We start from the raw sequence: 21,209 nt of genomic DNA on the forward strand, positions 1-21,209 counted from the left end.
GTTGCAGCAATCAGTACAATTGTATGGGCCCCATGCAAGTTACACTCAGGCAATCCTTGATAACATCGGGCAGCAAGGCCTAATACCTGAGGATTGGAGAAACTTAGTAAAGGCGGTGTTAGGCGGGGGTGACTTCCTCTTGTGGCTAGCTGCCTATAAAGAATTTGCGCGAGAATATTCAAAGCAGAACTATCAAACAGGGAATCAAGCATGGGATGAGGAAATGTTAAATGGAGAAGGGCGATTTGCCAGTCCCGATGAGCAGGCCCGATTACCAACAGCTGTCCTCTTACAGGTGAGGGAAATAGTAAGAAGAGCCTGGAAGGTGATACCCAGAAAAGGAGAAGTAAAACACAGCCTAACTAAGATAGTACAGGGCCCTACTGAGCCTTACGCTGATTTCGTGAACCGATTAATGGAAGCAGCAGGAAACATTTTCGAAACCGTGGAAGAAGCAATGCCCTTAGTCAAAAGATTGGCGTATGAGCAGGCCAATAAAACATGTCGGGAAGCTCTTAGACCATGGCAGCATAAGGACATCCCTACCTTTTTGAAAATCTGTAGGGATGTCATGGATGATGTAGTTTCTGGATCACATGCTGCAGTAGCAGTAACCCGACAATTTAGACAGAACATGAGGGGACGTATATGCTTTAGATGTGGTCGAGAAGGGCATCTAATGAGGGAATGTAGGGCCAGATTTCCAGCCCGAGATCGGCAGGGCATAGAGAACTCGAGAAGACCAGGCCTTTGCCCACGCTGTAGAAGAGGAAATCATTGGGTCAGTGAATGTTACTTTAAAATAAACAGCGCAGGCAATCCCCAGAGGATGCCAAATGAGCCGGGCCCCATAAGAAGATCAGGTGTATATGGTCAACAGCAAAAAAACGGAATGTGGGCCCCTGCACCCCGGGGCCAAAACAATCGGTGGGTGCCACGGTCCCAAAACCAAATATTTACCGCGCAGAGTTACGAGCCACCGAATATTCGGTACTGACACCTCAAATGGGGCCACAAGCCATAGAGGTGAGGGCAGAAACAATTTCAGCGGAGCATAACGGACTTGGAATAATCGTAGGAAAAGAAACAAATGCTTTGAGAGGCCTAATGGTCATCACCGGAGTCATTCAATTACCTTGTGATAAGTTAAAAGTGCTAATACAATCTACAAAGGGTATTATTCAAGTCAAACCAGAAGAACCTGTGGCTCAAATACTGATCATGATTGGAGCGCAGGACGTTCATGGACCCCAAGGGGAGAAATTTGCAGCCTTGTCCCTATCTCTAGCAGATCGACCTCTGTGGACCTTAACCATTAGAGGAAAGTCGATTCAGGGCCTGCTAGACACAGGTGCGGATGTAAGTATAATTTCGGAAAATGATTGGCCGAAGTCATGGCCCCTTCAGCCAGGAGATAATACTTTAGTAGGCCTAGGTGCGGCCATGACACCATCAAGGAGCGCTCAGGTGCTTCATTGGCAGGATCAAGAAGGGAACAAGGGAAATGTGCAACCTTATGTTAGTGCACTCCCCATCACATTATGGGGAAGAGACATTTTAGAACAATTGGGACTGACGTTAACAAATGAGGATCAATTGGAGAGTTCTACAGAACGGCGTATTATGTATAAAAAGGGATATCAGGAGAGAGGATTAGGCTCCAGAGAAGGCAGAAGGGACCTAGCCCAGCCCAAAGGCGATTTCAAAAGACAGGACACGGGTTTTTCGTGGGGGCCACTGAGATGCAGCCGCTGCCATTGTCATGGCTGGACAACAAGCCAAAGTGGATACCACAGTGGCCCCTTACCCAGGAAAAGTTGGCTGCGGTAAATGATATAGTATCACAACAATTAGAGGCAGGCCATTTGCAACCATCAACCTCCCCATGGAATACGCCAATATTCGTGATAAAGAAAAAATCAGGGAAATACCGGTTGTTGCATGATTTACGGGCTGTTAATCAGCAGATGCAACCCATGGGGGCATTGCAACCCGGACTCCCGGTTCCTACTATGATCCCGAAGCATTGGCCACTAATAGTACTCGATCTGAAGGACTGCTTTTTTAGCATACCTCTACATGAACAAGACACTCAGAGGTTTGCTTTCACCGTACCTTCCATTAATCATCAAGGTCCCGACAAAAGATATGAATGGAAGGTGCTTCCCCAAGGAATGACCAACAGTCCTGCCATATGCCAGCTATATGTTGACCAGGCAGTAGAGCCGGTTCGACAACAGTGCCCAAAGGTACAAATTTTACACTACATGGATGACTTGTTAATAACGGCTGAAAGTGAAAGTCACCTAATGGAAGCATATAAGCTGCTGCTATTATATTTGGAAAAAGTTGGGTTACAAGTAGCGCCAGAGAAGATACAAAAAGGGGAAGTAGTACAGTACTTAGGACTTAAAGTAACTTCTGAAAAGGTAACCCCATTAGAATTTGAAATTGCAATAGATGGGTTACAGACCCTTAATGACTTCCAAAAATTATGTGGCAATTTAAATTGGTTGAGGCCCTATTGTAAATTAACTACCAAAGATATGATGCCATTATTCAATATTTTAGAAGGAGATGCCCAGCTTGATTCCCCTCGTAGACTGACAATAGAAGCCCGCTTGGCGTTACAGAAAATTGAAAAACAAATTAAAGCAATGCAGATGGAAAGATGTGATCCACAACAAGCCCTAGAAATATTAATTTTTATGGAACAGCTGTATCCCTTCGCAGTCATTTGGCAAGGAGGACCCTTGTTGTTTGTATACCCACATTCACATGCACCGCGTGTACTATACACCCAAGGCATTGCGGTGGCCGATTTAATATTAACAGCAATAAAAAAGGCGACAGAAATGGCGGGGAAGACTCCAAAGCGATGTGTAGTTCCCTTTGCTCAAGAGGCAGTAGAAGCCTTTACAAGGGAATGCTGGCAATGGGCATACATAGTTCTCATTCTACAAATAGAGATTGACAATCACTACCCTCGCCATCCATTTGTTAACTTCTGCACACAGGTTTCAATAAAACGGGTGCAGAAGGTGCGAAGGGATCCAATTCAAGGGGCAGTTACCGTATTTACGGATGGAGCTAAAGGCGGAACAGGAGCAGCTATATTTAACAATCAACGATATTTCGTTTTAACAGCATCCCCTTCTCCACAACATGCAGAATTAGCTATTATCGCAACAGTATTACGCAGAGAGAGTGCACCCATGAATATTTTGTCTGATAGTGCATATGTGGTGAATGCAGTTCAGATGCTCGCTACACAGTGCCTTATTCTTAAATCCTCCTCAGTCTATTCTTATCTAAGTGAAATTCAGGGGTTATTAAATCAAAGAGAGCATGCTATTTACATAGGCCACATAAGAGCTCATTCTAATTTACCTGGCCCACTTACTCGAGGAAACATGATGGCAGATCACTATTCAAGATTCTTGCTTGCATGCACCGCTTTGGAACAAGCTAAAGAATATCACTCTAAATGGCATGTTAACACCCACACTTTAAGTTTTAAATTTAATATTCCCCGCAAGCAAGCAGAAGATATCATTAGATCCTGTGAAAAGTGCGTTGTTACCATAGTTCCAAAGATTCCTGCGGGAGCCAATCCCCGTGGCCTTAAACCAGGACATATCTGGCAGATGGACGTTACACATATCCCCTCTTTTGGGCGACAAAGCTGTGTTCACGTCACTGTAGATACATACTCAGGTGTAATTATGGCCACAGCCATGAATAAAGAAGGAGTACAACAAGTAATCCAACACTGCTTGCAGGCTTTTGCAGCCTGGGGAGTTCCTCATGTGATCAAAACGGATAACGGCCCAGCGTATACATCAAAGCGTTTTGCTGCATTTTTGAAAGAATTCGGAATCTCCCATATTACCGGTATTCCATACAATCCACAGGGGCAAGCTGTGGTAGAACGCGCTCACTTATATTTAAAAAATTTAATAATTAAACAAAAAGGGGGAATAGGGGAAATGGCCACATCCAACAAGGATGTCTTGGCCCTAGCTCTTTATACAATTAATTTTTTGAACAAGAAAAAGAACGGTAAAACACCTGCAGAAATGCATACTCAATCAGCTGATAAGGAATCAATACAGTGGGTAATGTGGAAGGATTTACAGGACAACCAATGGAAAGGCCCGTTCCCCTTACTCAGAAGAGTACGAGGCGCCGTTTGTTTTTTTCCACAGGGTGCGGCACAACCAATATGGACCCCTGAGAGAAGAATTCGGTTGATAAACCTGCCAGCAGAAGATCTAGAAGAAGAAAACTCCATTTGAGGAAGAAAACAATGAATAACCAATCCCTGAGATCTTTGGAATACGGGACATTTTTCAACAAACTCTGAAGTAGCACGACAAACAAGAGTCAATAGCATGAAGATCACACTGAACTTTACACAGGCGCGTATCAACGCCAAAAAAATAAAAAGAAAGGGGGATCTGTGGGGAGCAATTCGGACTATACTGTTACTGGAATTAAGACTTATTCTATGCATCTGCTCTCCCACAATATGGCGCTGGGAGAGAAGTAAACAGCTTCTACCCAGCTGCCTCTCACCAACTTGACAAGCTGCAGGAGCTGCTCCTGATTGGAGGAGAGCGGCGTGCTCGGCGTGTGGGCAGCCGAGTTGGGATTGGTGGAGAGGACTATATAGGAGGAGAGAGACGGCATGGTGGTGTGGGTTGGTTGGAGAGTGCGTTGGAGAGTTCGCGGGGAAGTTCGTTACTTCGTTCTTTCTCATTTCTCTCTACTCATTCTTGCTTTGGGAGTTTGCTGTTTACTTATTCTTACTTTACTATTGAAAGGACTTGTAAAAAAAGGGAACAACAAGCGCCCGGTCCGGTGCGGCTCCTCCGCGTGCGGAGGAGCAGCACTTACTCCTCATGTGGGATCTCTGTCCTTAATGTGCTGTCCAATGTGAATTAATGCTCTAACTAGTACTCAAACAGTATTTTACACTTTATGTTCTGTGTGGGTGCAAACTGAGCTATGATTTATAACATATAATTTATGAAGGCTTTTCCACACTCATTAGATTCATAAGGTTTCTGCCCAGTGTGAACTGTTTTGATAAGAGTATAACTTATAGAAAAAGGCTTTTCCACAGTCATTACATTTATAAGGTTATTTCCCTGTGTGAATCTTCTGATGCATTTGAAGTTGAACTTAAGTTTTTCCACAGTCATTACACTCATGAGGTTTCAATACTGTGTTCATTCTCTGCTGCAATATGAGGTTCGACTTTTGTCCAAAGGTGTTTCCAGTCATTACATTCATAAGCTTTCTGCCCTGTGTGAATTCTCTGATGCATGATGAAGGTTGACTTATGCCTAAATGCTTTCCACAGTTATTACAATCATGAGTTTTCTACCCTGTGTGAAATCTCTGCTGTGATATGAGGTTAGTCATTTGTCCAAAGGCTTTTCCACAGTCATTACATTTATGAGGTTTCTCCCCTGTGTGAATTCTCTAATGTAATATAAGGTATGACTTTTGTCCAAAGGCTTTTCTAGAGTCATTACATTTATGAGGTTTCTCCCTGTGTGAATTAGCTGATGTTTCCTGAGGTGTGACTTTCATCCAAAGGCTTTTCCACAGTCATTACATTTATGAGGTTTCTCCCTTGTGTGAATTCGCTGGTGTATGAGGAGGGCTGACTTGTGTCCAAAGGCTTTTCCATAGTCATTACATTTATGAGGTTTCTCTCCTGTGTGAATTCGCTGATGTTTCCTGAGGCTTGATTGTGTCCAAAGGCTTTTCCACAGTCATTACATTTATGAGGTTTCTCCCCTGTGTGAATTTGCTGGTGTACGAGAAGGTGTGACTTTTGTCCAAAGGGTTTTCCACAATCATTACATTTATGAGGTTTCTCTCCTATGTGAATTCGCTGATGTTTCCTGAGGCCTGACTTGTTTCCAAAGGCTTTTCCACAGTCATTACATTTATGAGGTTTCTCCCCTGTGTGAATTCGCTGGTGTATGCTGAGGTTTGACTTTTGTCCAAAGGCTTTTCCACACTCATTACATACATGAGGTTTCTCCCCTGTGTGAATTTGCTGGTGTTTGAGGAGGGCTGACTTTCTTCCAAAGGCTTTTCCACAGTCATTACATTTATGAGGTTTCTCCCCTGTGTGAATTCTCTGGTGTATGATGAGGCACGACTTTTGTCCAAAGGCTTTTCCACAGTCATTACATTTATGAGGTTTCTCCCCTGTGTGAATTCTCTGGTGTATGATGAAGGCTGACTTGTGTCCAAAGGCTTTTCCACAGTCATTACATTTATGAGGTTTCTCCCCTGTGTGAATTCGTTGGTGTATGATGAGGTGTGACTTTATTCCAAAGGCTTTTCCACAGTCATTACATTTATGAGTTTTCTCCCCTGTGTGAATTCGCTGGTGTATGAGGAGGGCTGACTTGTGTCCAAAGGCTTTTCCACAGTCATTACATTTATGAGGTTTCTCCCCTGTGTGAATTCGCTGGTGTATGAGGAGGGCTGACTTGTGTTCAAAGGCATTTCCACAGTCATTACATTTATGAGGTTTCTCCCCTGTGTGAATTCGCTGGTGTATGATGAGGTGTGACTTGTATCTAAAGGCTTTTCCACAGTCACTACATTTATGAGGTTTCTCCCCTGTGTGAATTAGCTGATGTCTCCTGAGGACTGACTTGTATCCAAAGTCTTTTCCACAGTCATTACATTTATGAGTTTTCTCCCCTGTGTGAATTCGCTGGTGTATGAGGAGGGCTGACTTGTGTCCAAAGGCATTTCCACAGTCATTACATTTATGAGGTTTCTCCCTTGTGTGAATTCGCTGGTGTATCATGAGGTGTGACTTTCTTCCAAAGCCTTTTCCACAGTCATTACATTTATGAGGTTTCTCCCCTGTGTGAATTCGCTGATGTCTCCTGAGGCCTGACATTTCTCCAAAGGCTTTTCCACAGTCATTACATTTATGAGGTTTCTCCCCTGTGTGAATTCTCTGGTGTATGATGAGGCACGACTTTTGTCCAAAGGCTTTTCCACAGTCATTACATTTATGAGGTTTCTCCCCTGTGTGAATTTGCTGGTGTATGATGAGGTATGACTTCTGTCCAAAGGATTTTCCACAGTCATTACATTTATGAGGTTTCTCCCCTGTGTGAATTTGCTGGTGTATGCTGAGGTTTGACTTTCGTCCGAAGGATTTTCCACAGTCATTACATTTATGAGGTTTCTCCCCTGTGTGAATTCGCTGGTGTATGATGAGGTTTGACTTTCGTCCAAAGGCTTTCCCACACTCATTACATTTATGAGGTTTCTCCCCTGTGTGAATTTGCTCAGGGTTTATGAGGTCTGACTTTTTTCCAAAGGCTTTTCCACAGTCACTACATTCATGAGGTTTCTCCCCTGTGTGAATTTGTTGATGTTTTCTGAGGACTGACTTTTGTCCAAAGGCTTTTCCACAGTCATTACATTCAGAAGGTGAATTAAAACTGAGGGATTTTCCACAAGGTTTACTTTTGTAAAGGTTTTCCCTTGTATTTAGTCTCTGGTTTATTGCAAGATGTGACTGGTGAATGACAGGTTCAACATACATAATGTACTTATCAAACTTCTTTCTTGTGTGAGTTTGTTGATGCACACTGAGGCTAGAATTTTCATGGATAGCTTTTTCTATTTGAGTTGCTTTTCCAAAAGTGACAGTTGATTTATTACAGTTTTCTGCCATATGAACCCTCTCAGATTTACAGAACATCTTTCTTGTGAAGACTTTTGCTTGTCCAGTGGGTCCAAATGTCTGCTTCATCATGTGAATATTGTCATGCTGACTAAGAGGCTCACAGAACTGGAGAGATTTTCCAGGTATCTTAGTGTTATCAAATTTTTCTCCAGCCTGTAGTTGATCAGGCCCACTGGGGGGATACAGAGTGTGACATTTATTGCATTCCTCAGGCTTCAATCCTGAATAGATTCCCTTTTGAATAATCAGTGTTGGAATATGGCTTGAATTTAAACTAAGAGTTTTTCTTAATTCAACTCTCTTGAGAGCTGATGTCTCGTTATTTTTCATAAAATCCTGATTCAGATTTTTGTCCTGACTTTCCTGGTTGATCTTAATCAGGTCATCCCTTTTTATGACCACTGAAATGAGAAAAAAGCAATCATGTCACTGAATCACATGTAACTGTTTCTCCTGGCATTCTCATGTAAAGGGAATGAAGTTACTTGTTATCCAAGTGGCATAAGATTTTCACAAAATCAGTATGAAGTACTTATTTGTGACCATTATATGGTTTTTCTCCTTAATACATTAATATACCATAAGGTTTCCCAATGTTCAAACATGATCCTTTTTACTATGGGAATTTGTCAAGGATGGTAGAATGACTTTTGTGCTATGATGTGTGGGATGCCTGCATCTCAAAACAGTGTCAGTTTGAGCCCTGGCTACTCTGCTTTCAGTACAGCTCTCTGCCTATGTAAACTGGAAGGAAGCAGATAATGGTTCATGTGCCTGGGAACCTGTGAGAAACCAGGGAAGACTAGAGGGATTCTAGAGTTTTGGCTTCAGACTAGTTAGACCTAAGTGTTGCAGGCATCTGGGAAGTGAGCTAATAGAGGACCTCTTTCTCTCTCTCTCTTCTCTCACTATCACTCTGCCTTTCACAAAGATGAAATAACTACAAAATATTTTAAAGAATGGGCAAATGTTTAATAAAAATATTCACCCACTACCTAGCAACCATTTTTTTCCCTGTCCTTTTTCTCCAGTTTATTTTTATAAAAATTGTGTGCTTTATGCTTCTCTGATATCTCCACCATAAACATGAGAAAGTTTTACTGATCATTTACTTGCAGGTGGAGAAGAGTGAAATTGCCTGTACTTTAAGCAGGACAACATTTAAGGAGTATGATTTGAATCTATGACTGTCTCATGCTCAGTCTTCCTAGGTAAACATCATTTGTGGGATTTTTCAAATGAAAAACTACTTTGTCTCTACTCTATGACAGCTTCCCCAAATTCCTAAGGACACCCAACACCTTCAGCTTCTCAAAAGTACAACAGGTACAGAAAATTCCCAATATACCACTTTAGTTAAACACTCCCAATCAGTTGGAAGAATTTGTTTCTGCAAACCGGGATGTGCTCATCTTCTTTGAAGTGTTTTCTAGCTCATTCTGAAATCATCAGTGCTGGTTACCTCCTCTCAATTCTTTCTAGAAACATTCCAGTGTGATGATTTGAATTTCTGCAGGCTTTTGATCAGTTGCCTCCTATTTTCACTGAAAGCTTCATTTTCTATGCTTTTCTTATCTTTTTATTTGCTTATTTTTCAATGACATTGAAAAATAAGAGAGAAATCCTTCTTCAAACTCCACCCTTAAAGAAATCTGAGCTACTCAACATAAACCCATGAGGCTACTTGACCTTGGGTCTCAAAATCTCATTAGTTTCTTGGTGAGTCTAGGATCACTTATTTTCATGTTTTATATAAGTTCATGCTTAGTTTATGATTTCTTTTTTTCAAAGATTTACTTTACTTATTTGAAAGCTAGAATTATAGAGAGAGATAGAGACAGAGAGAGGTCTTCCATCTGCTGGTTCACTCCCCATATGGGCACAACAACCAATGCTGGGCCAAAATGAATTTAGGAGCCAGGAGTGTCTTTCTTGCCTCCCACATGGGTACAGGGGACCAAAGACTTGGGCCAACCTCTGCTCTTTTCTCAGGTGCATTAGCAGAGAGCTGGATTAGAAGAGGGCTAGCTGGGACTTGAACTGGCACCAATATGCAATGCTAGTGTTGCAGGCTGGAGCTTTAACACACTGCACCACAGTGTCATTCCTAGCTTCATAATTTCTGAAGTCACAGCACAGAGGCTTACTCATGACCATCTTTTATTTTTAAAGATTTATTTATTTATTTGAAAGTCAGAGTTACACAGAGAGAGGAGAGGCAAAGAGAGAGTCAGGTCTTGATCCAATGGTTCACTCCCCAATTGGCCACAATGGCCAGAACTGTGCTGATCTGAAGCCAGGAGCCAGGAGCTTCTTCTGGGTCTCCCTTGGGTGCAGGGATCCAAGGACTTGGAACATCTACTGCTTTCCCAGGCCATAGCTGAGAGCTGGATCGGAAGTGGAGCAACTGGGTCCTGAACTGGTGCCCATATGGGATGCGGCTGCTTCAGGCTAGGGTGTTAATTCACTGCGCCACAGCAAGCCACATGACCATCTTTTAGCATTTACTTATTTACTTACTTGAGAGTCAGAGAGACAGAATGAGAGATAAAGACAGACTGAAACAGAGGTTTGCCAACTGTAGGCTCACTCCTCAAATGTTTCCAACAGACTATAATTTTCTTATTTATTTGAGAGGCATAGAGGAAAAAAAAGAAAGAGACTAAGAAAGAGAGAGTTCACATTTATTGATTCAGTCCTGAGCAAGTTCTATGCCTGGGAAAAATCATGAGTGGGAACTCAATCTGAGCAATGAGTTAGAAATAAGTTTCCGGGGGCTGGCGTTGTGGCATAGCAGGTAAAGCCACCATCTGCAGTGCCAACACCACTTATGGGCACCAATTTAAGTCCTAGCTGATCCACTTCTGATCCAGCACTCTGCTATGGCCTGGGAAGCAGTAGAAGATGGCCCAAGTCCTTGGATCCCTGTACCCATGTGGGAGACCTGGAAGAAGCTCCTGGCTCCTAGCTTCAGATCAGTATAGCTCCAGCCATGACAGCCAATTGGGAAGTGAACCAGTGGATGGAAGACCTCTCTTTCTCTCTCTGCCTCTCCTTCTTCTCTCTGACTTTCAAATAAATAAATAAATAAATCTTAAAAAAAAAAAAAAGAAAAGAAACAGGCTGGTGCGGTGGCTCAATAGGCTAATCCTCTGCCTGTGGCACTGGCACACCAGGTTCTAGTCCCAGTCGGGTTTCTGGATTTTGTCCCGGTTGCCCCTCTTCCAGGCCAGCTCTCTGCTCTGGGCCAGGAGTGCAGTGTAGGATGGCCCAGGTCCTTGGGCCCTGTGCCCACCTGGGAGACCAGGAGAAGCACCTGATTCCTGGCTTCGGATCAGCACAGTGTGCCAGCCACAGCACACCAGCCATGGTAGCCATTGGAGGGTGAACCAACAGCAAAAGGAAGACCTTTCTCTATGTCTCTCTCTCTCTCACTGTCCACTCTGCCTGTTTCAAAAGAAAAAAAAAAAAAACAGAAAAATTAATCTTAAAAACAATAAGTTTTTGTATGTTGCCTAATTAACAAACACTGAAGGAACTAATAAGTGCATAAAGGAAAAGGTATGGAAGTGCAGAGAAGGAGAAGTTAGAATTTGGGGAATGTATCAAACCTAGATGAAAGCCTTAGTAACAGCAGAAAATGACTGGATTTTGTTTAATCAAAGAACATCTTCACTAAGAACAAAAGTTAGAAAGATACTGGTATCTCTAAATGCCTGTGTCTGATGCACAAAACCAGCTGTCATCAGGAGTAAGGCTTGAGAAAAATTCATGGAAAGAACACCAGTCAACATCTGCACACTTTCTGCCTTGGCCTCCCTGTCTGTTATGTGCAGACTGACCTGAAAGACTCTGATTCAAGCATTCATCCACCATCCATGGCTCTTCTCCCCGCTCCAACTTGAAGATTAAGTCAGGTTTGGTAATGCAGTGCCCTATTAATGGAAAAAAAGTAAGACTTTGTAAAATCACTATCTTGGGTTATTTAAAGGACTACAGCTTGGTTCAGGAGCTATGCAACAAATGTTTCAATTTGAATCTTTTGTTAGATGGTAGATATTCAGATTATTCGTAGACTCAAATTCTAATCCTGCCCAATATTAAACATTATAAAGTGTTCCCTTGCTTGTCAAATAGCAAGAAAATGTTATCACTGGGCATGTGATGAGTGTTACTCACCCAAGGAGAAGAGGCTGCTGTAGGTCTCCAGCATCACATCTCTGTACAGGGTTTTCTGAGCATTGTTCATGTTCTGCCATTCCTCCCAGCTAAAGTACACAGCCAGGTCTTCAAATGCTATCATCACCTGTAACATTACACATATTAACATATTAACTCTGTCACAAAACAAACACTGACAGTCATGTATGGATATGAAGGAAAAAGGAAAGGATATGGTTTCACATTAGATTTGTTGAGTGTTTAGAAAGCCATGCAGAGCATTCAACAGAGTCAAACCCATGATCTACAGGCAGTGAGAAATGCCCAAGCTGGAGGGAAACAGGAGGTTCAAATCACAAAGGCCACATCATTCAAGGGGAATTGCACAGCAGGCTAGAAGAGGGGCAATACTGACTCTTGAATGGGCAGTGTTAAGGAGAAGTATGTAGAAGCATTGAGAAAAAAGGCAAGAAACCATCAGTGAAACTATGATAGGAATGAACAGAAAACAATTTCCAGGAAAACACCATGCATATCATTTCCAATATGTCAGAGAAAAAATGTATTAAAAGACAGGGCAGACATTCAGCTTAGTGTTGTTTATGATGCCACTTCAGAGTGTCTATGATTTCCAATGCCAGCTCTAGTTTCTAGCTCCCAGATAATGCAAGCCTGGCGAAGCAATGGTGATGTCACCAATGAAGGAGGGCTAGATTCCATTCCTCAATCCTGGCTTCAGTCCTGCCCCACCTCTGTTTGGTATGGTTATCTAGGAAGTGAATTAATGTGTCAAAGCTCTCTATCTCTCAATCCATCAACTATTTTCTCTATGAAGCTAATAAATATTTTTAAGTAAGAGAAAAAATACTGGTAAGACAAAGAATACAAATTAGATTTGCCCTTTTCTATGATTATTCCACTGATAAACATTTGAAATAACATTATACATAATTAAAGTGAAAGCAATGGAATTATTTTCCCAAAAAGAGAACCTGGGAATGTCTGCCGTACAATCTGCATTTGTGACTCACTGAGAAAAATGCTTAGAGATTTGTTTCAGAACCTGCAATAGTCACCAGAATTGTGATCCAGCAGGCTAAGCCTCCACCATCAATGCTGGCATCCCATGTAAACAGAGGACTTGACTCCTTGCTGCTCCACTTCCAATCTAGTTCCCTGCTAATCTGATTGAAAGAGCAGTGAAAATGGCCTGAGTATTTGGACCCTTCCACCAATGTGGGAGACCCATGGAGTCCCAGGCTCCTGGCTTTGGCCTGGCCCAGTCCCAGCCATTGTGGGCACTTGGGGAATGAACAGTAGATAGAAGATATATCCTTTTGTCTCCCTGTCTCTCTCAATCTCTGCAAGTCCACCTTTCAAATAAATAATCTTAAAAAAAATAAATGAGCCTCCAGTAGATTCTTTTCTCCACACATTCCTTATCCTATTCCAGAATCCAATTCAACTTCTCAAAGGTATTAAGAACTCCATTACTCTAACAATTTGAAAACAAATTTAACTGATTTGTGTTCCAGCACTAGGTAACTCTTCCTCTTGCAAAATGCTAAGTGTTGACTTCATAGGTAGCACTAAAACACTGTTCAGTACATCATCTGTGTGTACACTGTTTCAGACATGACTCCAAAAATGTAGCATATTGTGCTTAGTTTCAACTCAATTCATGTAACAGATATATATTTTGCTATAGCAACAGAAAGACAAGATACCAAATTGCATTATTATAGATGACAGTAATATTTCATAATCATGCCAAATTCATAATTCATTTCTGTATATTCTGTGAGAACAAATTTTATGTTTATTTTTCTATTTTAAAATTTTATAAAGATTTATTTATTTATTTGAAAGTCAGTTACACAGAAAGAGGAGAGGCAGAGAGAGAGGTCTTCCATCTGCTGGTTCAGTCCCCATTGGCTGCAATGTCTGGAACTGCACCAATCTGAAGCCAGGAACCAGGAGCTTCTTCTGGGTCTCCCACGTGGGTTCAGGGGCCCAAGGACCTGGGCCATCTTCCACTGCTTTCCCAGGCCATAGTAGAGAGCTGGAGCAGAAGTGGAGCAGCCGGGTCTCAAACCAGTGCCTATATGGCATGTCGATGCTTTAGACCAGGGCATTAACCCACTGAGCCACAGAGCTGGCCCCATATTTTCCATTTTAATTAACTAGTATACTGGGACTGGCACTGTGGCTAGCAGGTAAAGCCACTGCCGTCAGTGTTGGCATCCCATATTTGTGCCAGTTCAAGTCCCAGTGGCTTCACTTCCAATCCAGCTCTCTGCTATGGCCTGGGAATTCAGTAGAAGATGGCCTAAATCCTTGGGCCCCTGAACCCATGTGGGAGACCCAGAAGAAGCTCTTCACTTCTAGCTTTGGACCAGTGCAACTCCGGCCATTGTGGAAAACTGGGGAGTGAACCAGCAGATGGAAGACCCTCTCTCCCTCTCCCCCTCTGCCTCTCTGTAACTCTGACGTTCAAATAAATAAAAAATCTAAAAAAATAAATAAATAAACTAGCATTAAACACCTAAAATGAGTACTGACAAGCTGGGGAATAATTAAAAAAAAAAAAAACACTTATAGGTGATATATTAATTTTCTTTCCTCTTAGAAACATGTGGAGGACCCAGAATCATACCTGGGAGAGAAGGTGAATGGCAGGAGTTCAAAGAAAACTCAGGAGGCCAACACTGTGGCATAATGGGTAAAGCTGCTGCCTTCAGTGCCAGCATTCCATATGGGTTCTGGTTCGAGTCCTGCCTGCTCAACATACAATCTAGCTTTCTGCTATGTCCTGAGAAAGCAGTGGAACATGGTCCAAGTCCTTGGGCCACTGCACCTGCATGGGAGACCCAGAAGCTCTTGGGTCTTGGCTTTGGATCGGCTGAGCTCTGGCCTTTGCAGTAATTTGGAGGGTGAGCCAGCAGATAGAAGACTTTCTCTCTCTGCAACTCTTTCAATAAATAAATGAAATCTTAAAAAAAAAAAAAAAAAAAAAACAACTCTGGTTTCCTTCTGCACTGAACAGTGGGAAAAAAGGATATAATATAATGAATAAATAATAATAAATACATTAACCAAGAAAACATCAGCTTCACTGTGGAGGAATAAACCTGTAAAAATAAAAATACAAAGGAAAATGCACCCACCTATATTAAGTGGCAGAGATTAAACAGAAGTTATCATTGGTTTAACGAAAGCATTATCTACAAATTTTGTAAAATAATAATGTGAAAGTAAAAAGAAAAGTTGAGTGTTCAAATGAATAAGGTTATCAGAGATAAACATTATGTTGTTAAAGTTTATACTAAAGAAAGTTAACAAATACACATAATGTATATTTAATGCAGTGCACTTTACCAGTAATGATTCCAAGTAGCACCTTTCCCTGTATTCATCCCTTCACAAAACCCTGGATTGGGGGTGGCACTGTGGCCTAGAGGGTAAAACTGCCACCTGCAGACTGGCATCCTATATAGGCACTGGTTTGATTCCCAGCTGCCCCACTTGTGGACCAGCTTTCTGCTATGGCCTGGGAAAGCAGTAGAAGATGGCCCAAGTCCTTGGGCCCCTGTACCCATGTGTAAGACCCAAAAGAAGCTCCTGGATCCTGGCTTTGGATTGGCAAACTCTGGCCATTGCAGCCAACCGGGGAGTGAACCAGCAGATGGAAGAGCTCTTTCTCTTTCTCTGCCTCTCCCTCTCTGTGTGTAACTCTTTCAAATAAATAAATAAATCTTTTTTAAAAAGACCCTGAATTTCACCATTTCAATTGATTTACCCCATGAGATACCAGTAAATGTGATAGAAATAGACAATTTGTTAAAATATTTATTTATATGAAAGAGTTACACAAAGAGAGAAGGAGAGGCAGAGAAGAGAGAGAGAGAGAGAGAGAAGGAGGGAGAAACAGAGGTCTTTGAACTGCAGGTTCACTCCCCAGATGGCTGCAATGGCAGGAGCTGTGTAGATCCAAAGATATGAACCAGGAACTTCTTTCAGGTCTCTCACAAGGGAGCAGGGACCAAAGGACTTGGGCCATCTTCTACTGTTTTCCCAGGCTGTAGCAAAGAACTGGATCAGAAGTGGAGCAGCCGAGTCACAAACTGACACCCATATGAGATGCTGGCACTGCAGGCAGTATCTTTACCTGCTATGTCACAGAACCAGCCCCAGAAATAGACAATTGGTAAAGTATTTGCCTTCTCAGATTTTCTTTTTCTGACAGTTATCTTCTGAAAAACCCTGGGGCCTGCCTGTTGAAGAGATAGTATGTAGGCTGGTGCCATGGCTCACTAGGCTAATCCTCTGCCCACAGCACTGGTATTCCAGGTGACAGTCCCAGATGGGGTGCCAGTTCTGACCCAGTTGCTCCTATTCCAGTCCAGCTCTTGGCTGTGGCCTGGGGAGGCAGTGGAGGATGGCCCAAGTTCTTGGGCCCTGCACCCACATGGGAGACCAGGAGGAAGTGCCTGTCTCCTAGCTTTGGATCAGCACAGCATGCTGGCCATAGCAGCCATTTCAGGGGTGAACCAATGGAAGGAAGACATTTCCCTGTTTCTCTCTCTCACTAACTCTGCCTGTCAAAAAAAGAAAAAAAAGAGATAATATGTAGCCAAGATTCACCACAAACCCCAGACACTGAAGTGAAGCCTCAATCAGTTCCTCAAATGGCTAAACTCTCATTTCTGCTCCTGGACTGATCATAGAAACTGCCCAGCTGAGTACAGCCCATAACACAGAGTCAGAACTGCAAATCAAACGGCTATTTGTTAAGCCATTGTGTTTTCTGATTTGTCCTACATCAAATGCTGATATATATCAGTAATTATGGCAGAAAGTTGAATTAAGTGCAAACTACAATGCATACAACTTCAAAATTTCATTTGGAAGTTCCCATAAAACAGGGCCAGCATTGTCACATAGCAAGTAATCCTGCCGTCTGCAATACAAGCATCCCATATGAGCACTGGTTCATGTTCTGGCTGTTCTGCTTTTGATCTAGCTTCCTGCTGATGGCCTAAGAAAAGCAATGGAAGATGATCCAAATACTTGGGCAAATGCTACCAATGTGGGAGATCCAGATGAAGATCTTGGTTGCTGGCCTCATTCTTTCCTGGCCCTGCTCAATGCAGCCATCTGTGATGTGAACAAGCAGAAGGAAGCTCTCTCTGGGTCTCTCTTCTATATACAATATTTTCAAATAAATTTTTTAAAAAACTTAGAAAAAAGCTCCTATAAACACAATATTTGCCTATCAATTAGACCTTAGAAAAGCTGCTGATGCTTAAAAAAAAAAAAAAAAAAAAAAGAGTCCTGGGATTCATAAAAATAAATTATCTGGAGACCATAAGGTTGTTCTTCACATTTTGGCTTATATATGGTCATTGTGTTCTTTTGGTTTATATTTTAAGAAGCTTATTATCATATGAAATCTAATTTAATATAATTTTACTATCTCAGAAGGCAGGATAAATGTTTACAGTAATTTTCTGTAGCTGCATGTATACTGCATATTGTTCAAGATGAAATTACTGAAAGGGGGAAAATGTTTATGATATCTTTTTCTTTTTTTTAAAGATGTATTTATTTATGTGAAAGTCAAATTTACGCAGAGAGAGAGAGAGAGAGATCTTCCATCTGATGGCTCACTCTGCAAATGGCTGCAATGGCCGGAGGTACACCAACCAAAGCCAGGACCCAGGAGCTGCTTCCAGGTCTCCCACATGGGTGCAGGGACCCAAGGACTTGAGCCATCTTCTACTGCTTTCCCAGGCCATAGCAGAGAGCTGGATCAGAAGTGGAGCAGCTGAGTCTTGAACCCGTGCCAATATGAGATGTGGGCACTTCAGGCCAGGGCATTAACCCGCTGTGCCACAACACCAGCCTCATAATATGCTTTTTGAAGTCACACACTCCAAACATAGCATTAGTAGCAAAAGGGAAGACATGCTCATGAAAGTTTTCTAAAGCAGTACTATTTGAACTGGTGACAATGTCTGAAATGGATCTGAAAAATAAATGTTTTTTAATTAAGTGTGGCAAGATAGAGAACATTAGGCAGAAGTTAAGGTGCTGGGTATTCACAAATCATGTGATACTACACAAAGCACTTTTCTCCTGAAATACAATTTATTTCATCTTTTTTACAGAGATCCTGGCAAAACTTCCTTGAGCTACCAGGAAGGACTATTAGAATACAGGGGGCAGGAGTCCTCCAAGATGGTGGAATAGGGAGGGAGAACACTGATAGTCCAGGAAAAGATAGTTTAATAAAAGTGAAGATACTGTAGTTTCAGGGAAGAGTTAGGGGAAAAAACTGCAGAAGAAACTCTTCCAGAACTAGTGGGTCATGGTGGACCTACATGGAGGGCACGGGTGCCCATGGCTCAGGACCCCAGCTGCCGAGTCATCACACCAGTGCTGGAAAGGGAGGTGAGGCAAAACCTCAGTAGCCCAAGACACTGGCAGGGAAGTTGCAGGAAGAGCCTAGAGGGAATGAGGCTTGAAGCCCTGTGGGGGAAAGTCCATCAGGCTAACTAAAGGAGAGAGATGAGATGAGATGAGATGAGATGAGATGAGATGAGATGAGATGAGATGAGATGAGATGAGATGAGATGAAATGGACCAGTATGGACATGATTCTCTCTCTCCACTCACCTTACAAAGGTGAGCAAGACAAAGAGCAGGCACCGTTTTGGACATATGTAAGAGCTGTGCCACCTCAGGGCTGCACCCACCCTCACACAAGTAGAAAAACCTGACTCTGGTGGGAGAAATAAAAGGAGGTTAGGACCTAGTGATGTGTGGGAGCTTATGAACTGTGACTGTGAAAAAAAAAAAAAAAACTGAGGGTGTGTGAGAGAACTCATGGAGTGCCTGAGATGAGAGTACTCTCGAGAGACGCCGCAAACTTGGTAACCTTGGCAACCTGGTGGAAGACTTCAGGGGAATCGGAGCTTTCACTGAGGACTGCACAGATATTTTGTGTGGTTCTTGGGACAGAGCAGACGAATATTATACCCACAGGGGCCAGAGCTCAGACACTGACTGCCTTCAATTCCACTCAGCTGTGTGGAATTACTTCCCGTCTTAAAAAAAAAAAAAAAAAAAAAAAAAAACAGAGAAAGAGAAAAAATTTAATACACCTCACCAGGGCGTGTCACCCTTAACCCTGAAGAATCAAACAGAGCTCTCTGGCCATACCCATCACAAGCCTCTAAGGATCCATCAAAAGCAGACAGTCCACTTAATCGAGTCATAGTATAACAAGAAAAACCACAACCGCAAAAAAAAAAAAAAAAAACAAGGAATAACTCCATAATGCCAAGCAACAAATGCAGAAACTGAGGAAACAAGAACAAAGAAGACATTATGATGCCCCCAAATGAACAAGACACCCCAAGCCAAGATTATAAAAGTGATGAGATAGAAGAAATGCAAGATACCAATTTCCAAAAATATATGATAAGAACACTTAGAAGTTCTCAAAAACAAATTCTTGAACTACAGAAATCTTTACTGGACAGGGTAGAAATTCTCTCTCATGAAAATGAAATCTTAAGGAAAAATCAAAATTAAATGAAGCAATTAGTAGAACATGAAATTGTGATAGTGAAGAGAAATCAAAATGAAATGAAGAATTCAATAGATCAAATGACAAATGCATTTGAGAGCCTTAAAAACAGAATCAGTGAAGCAGAAGAGAGAACACTGGACTTAGAAGACAGAGCACAGGAAAGCATACAGTGAAACCAAAGAAAAGAAGAGGAAATTAGAAATCTAAAAAATATTGTTGGGAATCTACAGGATACTATTAAAAAAACCAACATTCAGGTTCTAGGAGTTCCTGAAGGCATGGAGAGGGAGAAAGGCCTTTTTAGTGAGATACTAGCAGAAATCTTCCTGAATTTGGAGAAGGACAGAAAAATCCTAGTACAGGAAGCTCATAGAACCCCTAATAAACATGACCAAAAGAGATTCTTGACATGACACGTTGTAATCAAACTCACTGAAGTGAAACATAAACAAAAGATCCTAAAATGTGCAAGAGAGAAACGTCAGATTACTCTCAGAGGATCTCCAATCAGACTCACAGCTGACTTCTCATCAGAAACCCTACAAGTTAGGAGGGAATGGCAAGATATAGCCCACGTACTAAGAGAGAAAAACTGCCAGCCCAGAATATTATCTCATGCAAAGCTCTCATTTGTGAATGAAGGTGAAATAAAGACCTTTCATAGCAAACAGATACTGAAAGAATTAGTCACCACTCGTCCGGCCCTGCAAAAGATGCTTAAAGATGTGTTACACACAGAAACACAGCCATAAATATGAAAAAAGGTAAAGGAAGAAAATCTCCCAGTGAAAGATCACAGGAAGTTCAAAGCATATATTAGAAATATCTTTGGGAAAATGGCAGGGCAAAGTTACTACTTACTAATAGTCACATTGAATGTTAATGGACTCAAATCTCCAGTTAAAAGACACAGACTGGTCGAATGGATTAAGGAAAAAAACCCATCTATTTGCTGCCTACAAGAAACACACCTTTCCAACAAAGATGCATACAGACTGAAAGTAAAACGTTGGAAAAATGTATTCCATGCCAACAGAAACCAAAAAAATAGCAGGTGCAGCCATACTAATATCAGACAAAATAAACTTTAACACAAAAACTGTTAAGAGAGACAAAGAGGGGCACTATATAATGATTAAGGGAACATTTCAACAGGAAGACGTAACTGTTATGAATGTATATGCACCTAATTACAGGGCACCGGTTTATTTAAAAGATATGTTAAGGGACTTAAAAGGGAGACATAGACTCCAATACAATAGTATTGGGGGACTTCAATACTCCACTTTCAGAAATAGATCAACCCGACAGAAGATCAACAAGGAAACAGCAGATTCAATTGACACTATGGCCCAAATGGATCTAACAGATACTACAGAACTTTCAATCCTACACTTAAAGAATTTAAATTCTTCTAAGCCGTGCATGGAACCTACTCTAGGACTGACCACATATTAGCCCATAAAGCAAGTCTCAGCAAATTTAAAAGAATTAGAATCATATGATGCAGCTTCTCAGATCATAGTGGAATGAAGGTGGAAATTAGCAACTCAGGAATCCCTAGAGCATATGCAAACACATGGAGACTGAACAACATGCTCCTGAATGAACACTGGGTCACAGAAGAAATCAAAAGAGAAATCAAAAACTTTCTGGAAGTAAATGAGGATAACAACACAACATATCAAAACTTATGGGATACAGCAAAAC

General features: G+C 41.8%; 1 protein-coding gene and 1 long non-coding RNA gene across 3 annotated transcripts in view; one reads left to right on the forward strand and one right to left on the reverse strand.

Moving 5' to 3' along the window:
* The window catches only part of LOC127488438 (uncharacterized), a 145,117-nt gene that overhangs the window by 90,103 nt on the left and 33,805 nt on the right, over positions 1 to 21,209 (forward strand). The gene's annotated exons all lie outside the window — the stretch shown is intronic.
* The window catches only part of LOC103345638 (kelch-like protein 20), a 129,968-nt gene that overhangs the window by 75,108 nt on the left and 33,651 nt on the right, over positions 1 to 21,209 (reverse strand). Inside the window, exons 2-3 of the mRNA XM_070068655.1 lie at positions 11,921 to 12,047; positions 11,584 to 11,676 (exon numbers count right to left, since the gene is read on the reverse strand). Of these exons, the coding sequence (XP_069924756.1) occupies positions 11,584 to 11,676; positions 11,921 to 12,044 (217 nt within the window). The 5' untranslated portion in view covers positions 12,045 to 12,047. The remainder of the gene's footprint in view (positions 1 to 11,583; positions 11,677 to 11,920; positions 12,048 to 21,209) is intronic.

The sequence above is a fragment of the Oryctolagus cuniculus genome, chromosome 2, assembly GCF_964237555.1.
Source record: "Oryctolagus cuniculus chromosome 2, mOryCun1.1, whole genome shotgun sequence".
In the NCBI taxonomy this organism is placed as follows: Eukaryota; Metazoa; Chordata; class Mammalia; order Lagomorpha; family Leporidae; genus Oryctolagus; species Oryctolagus cuniculus.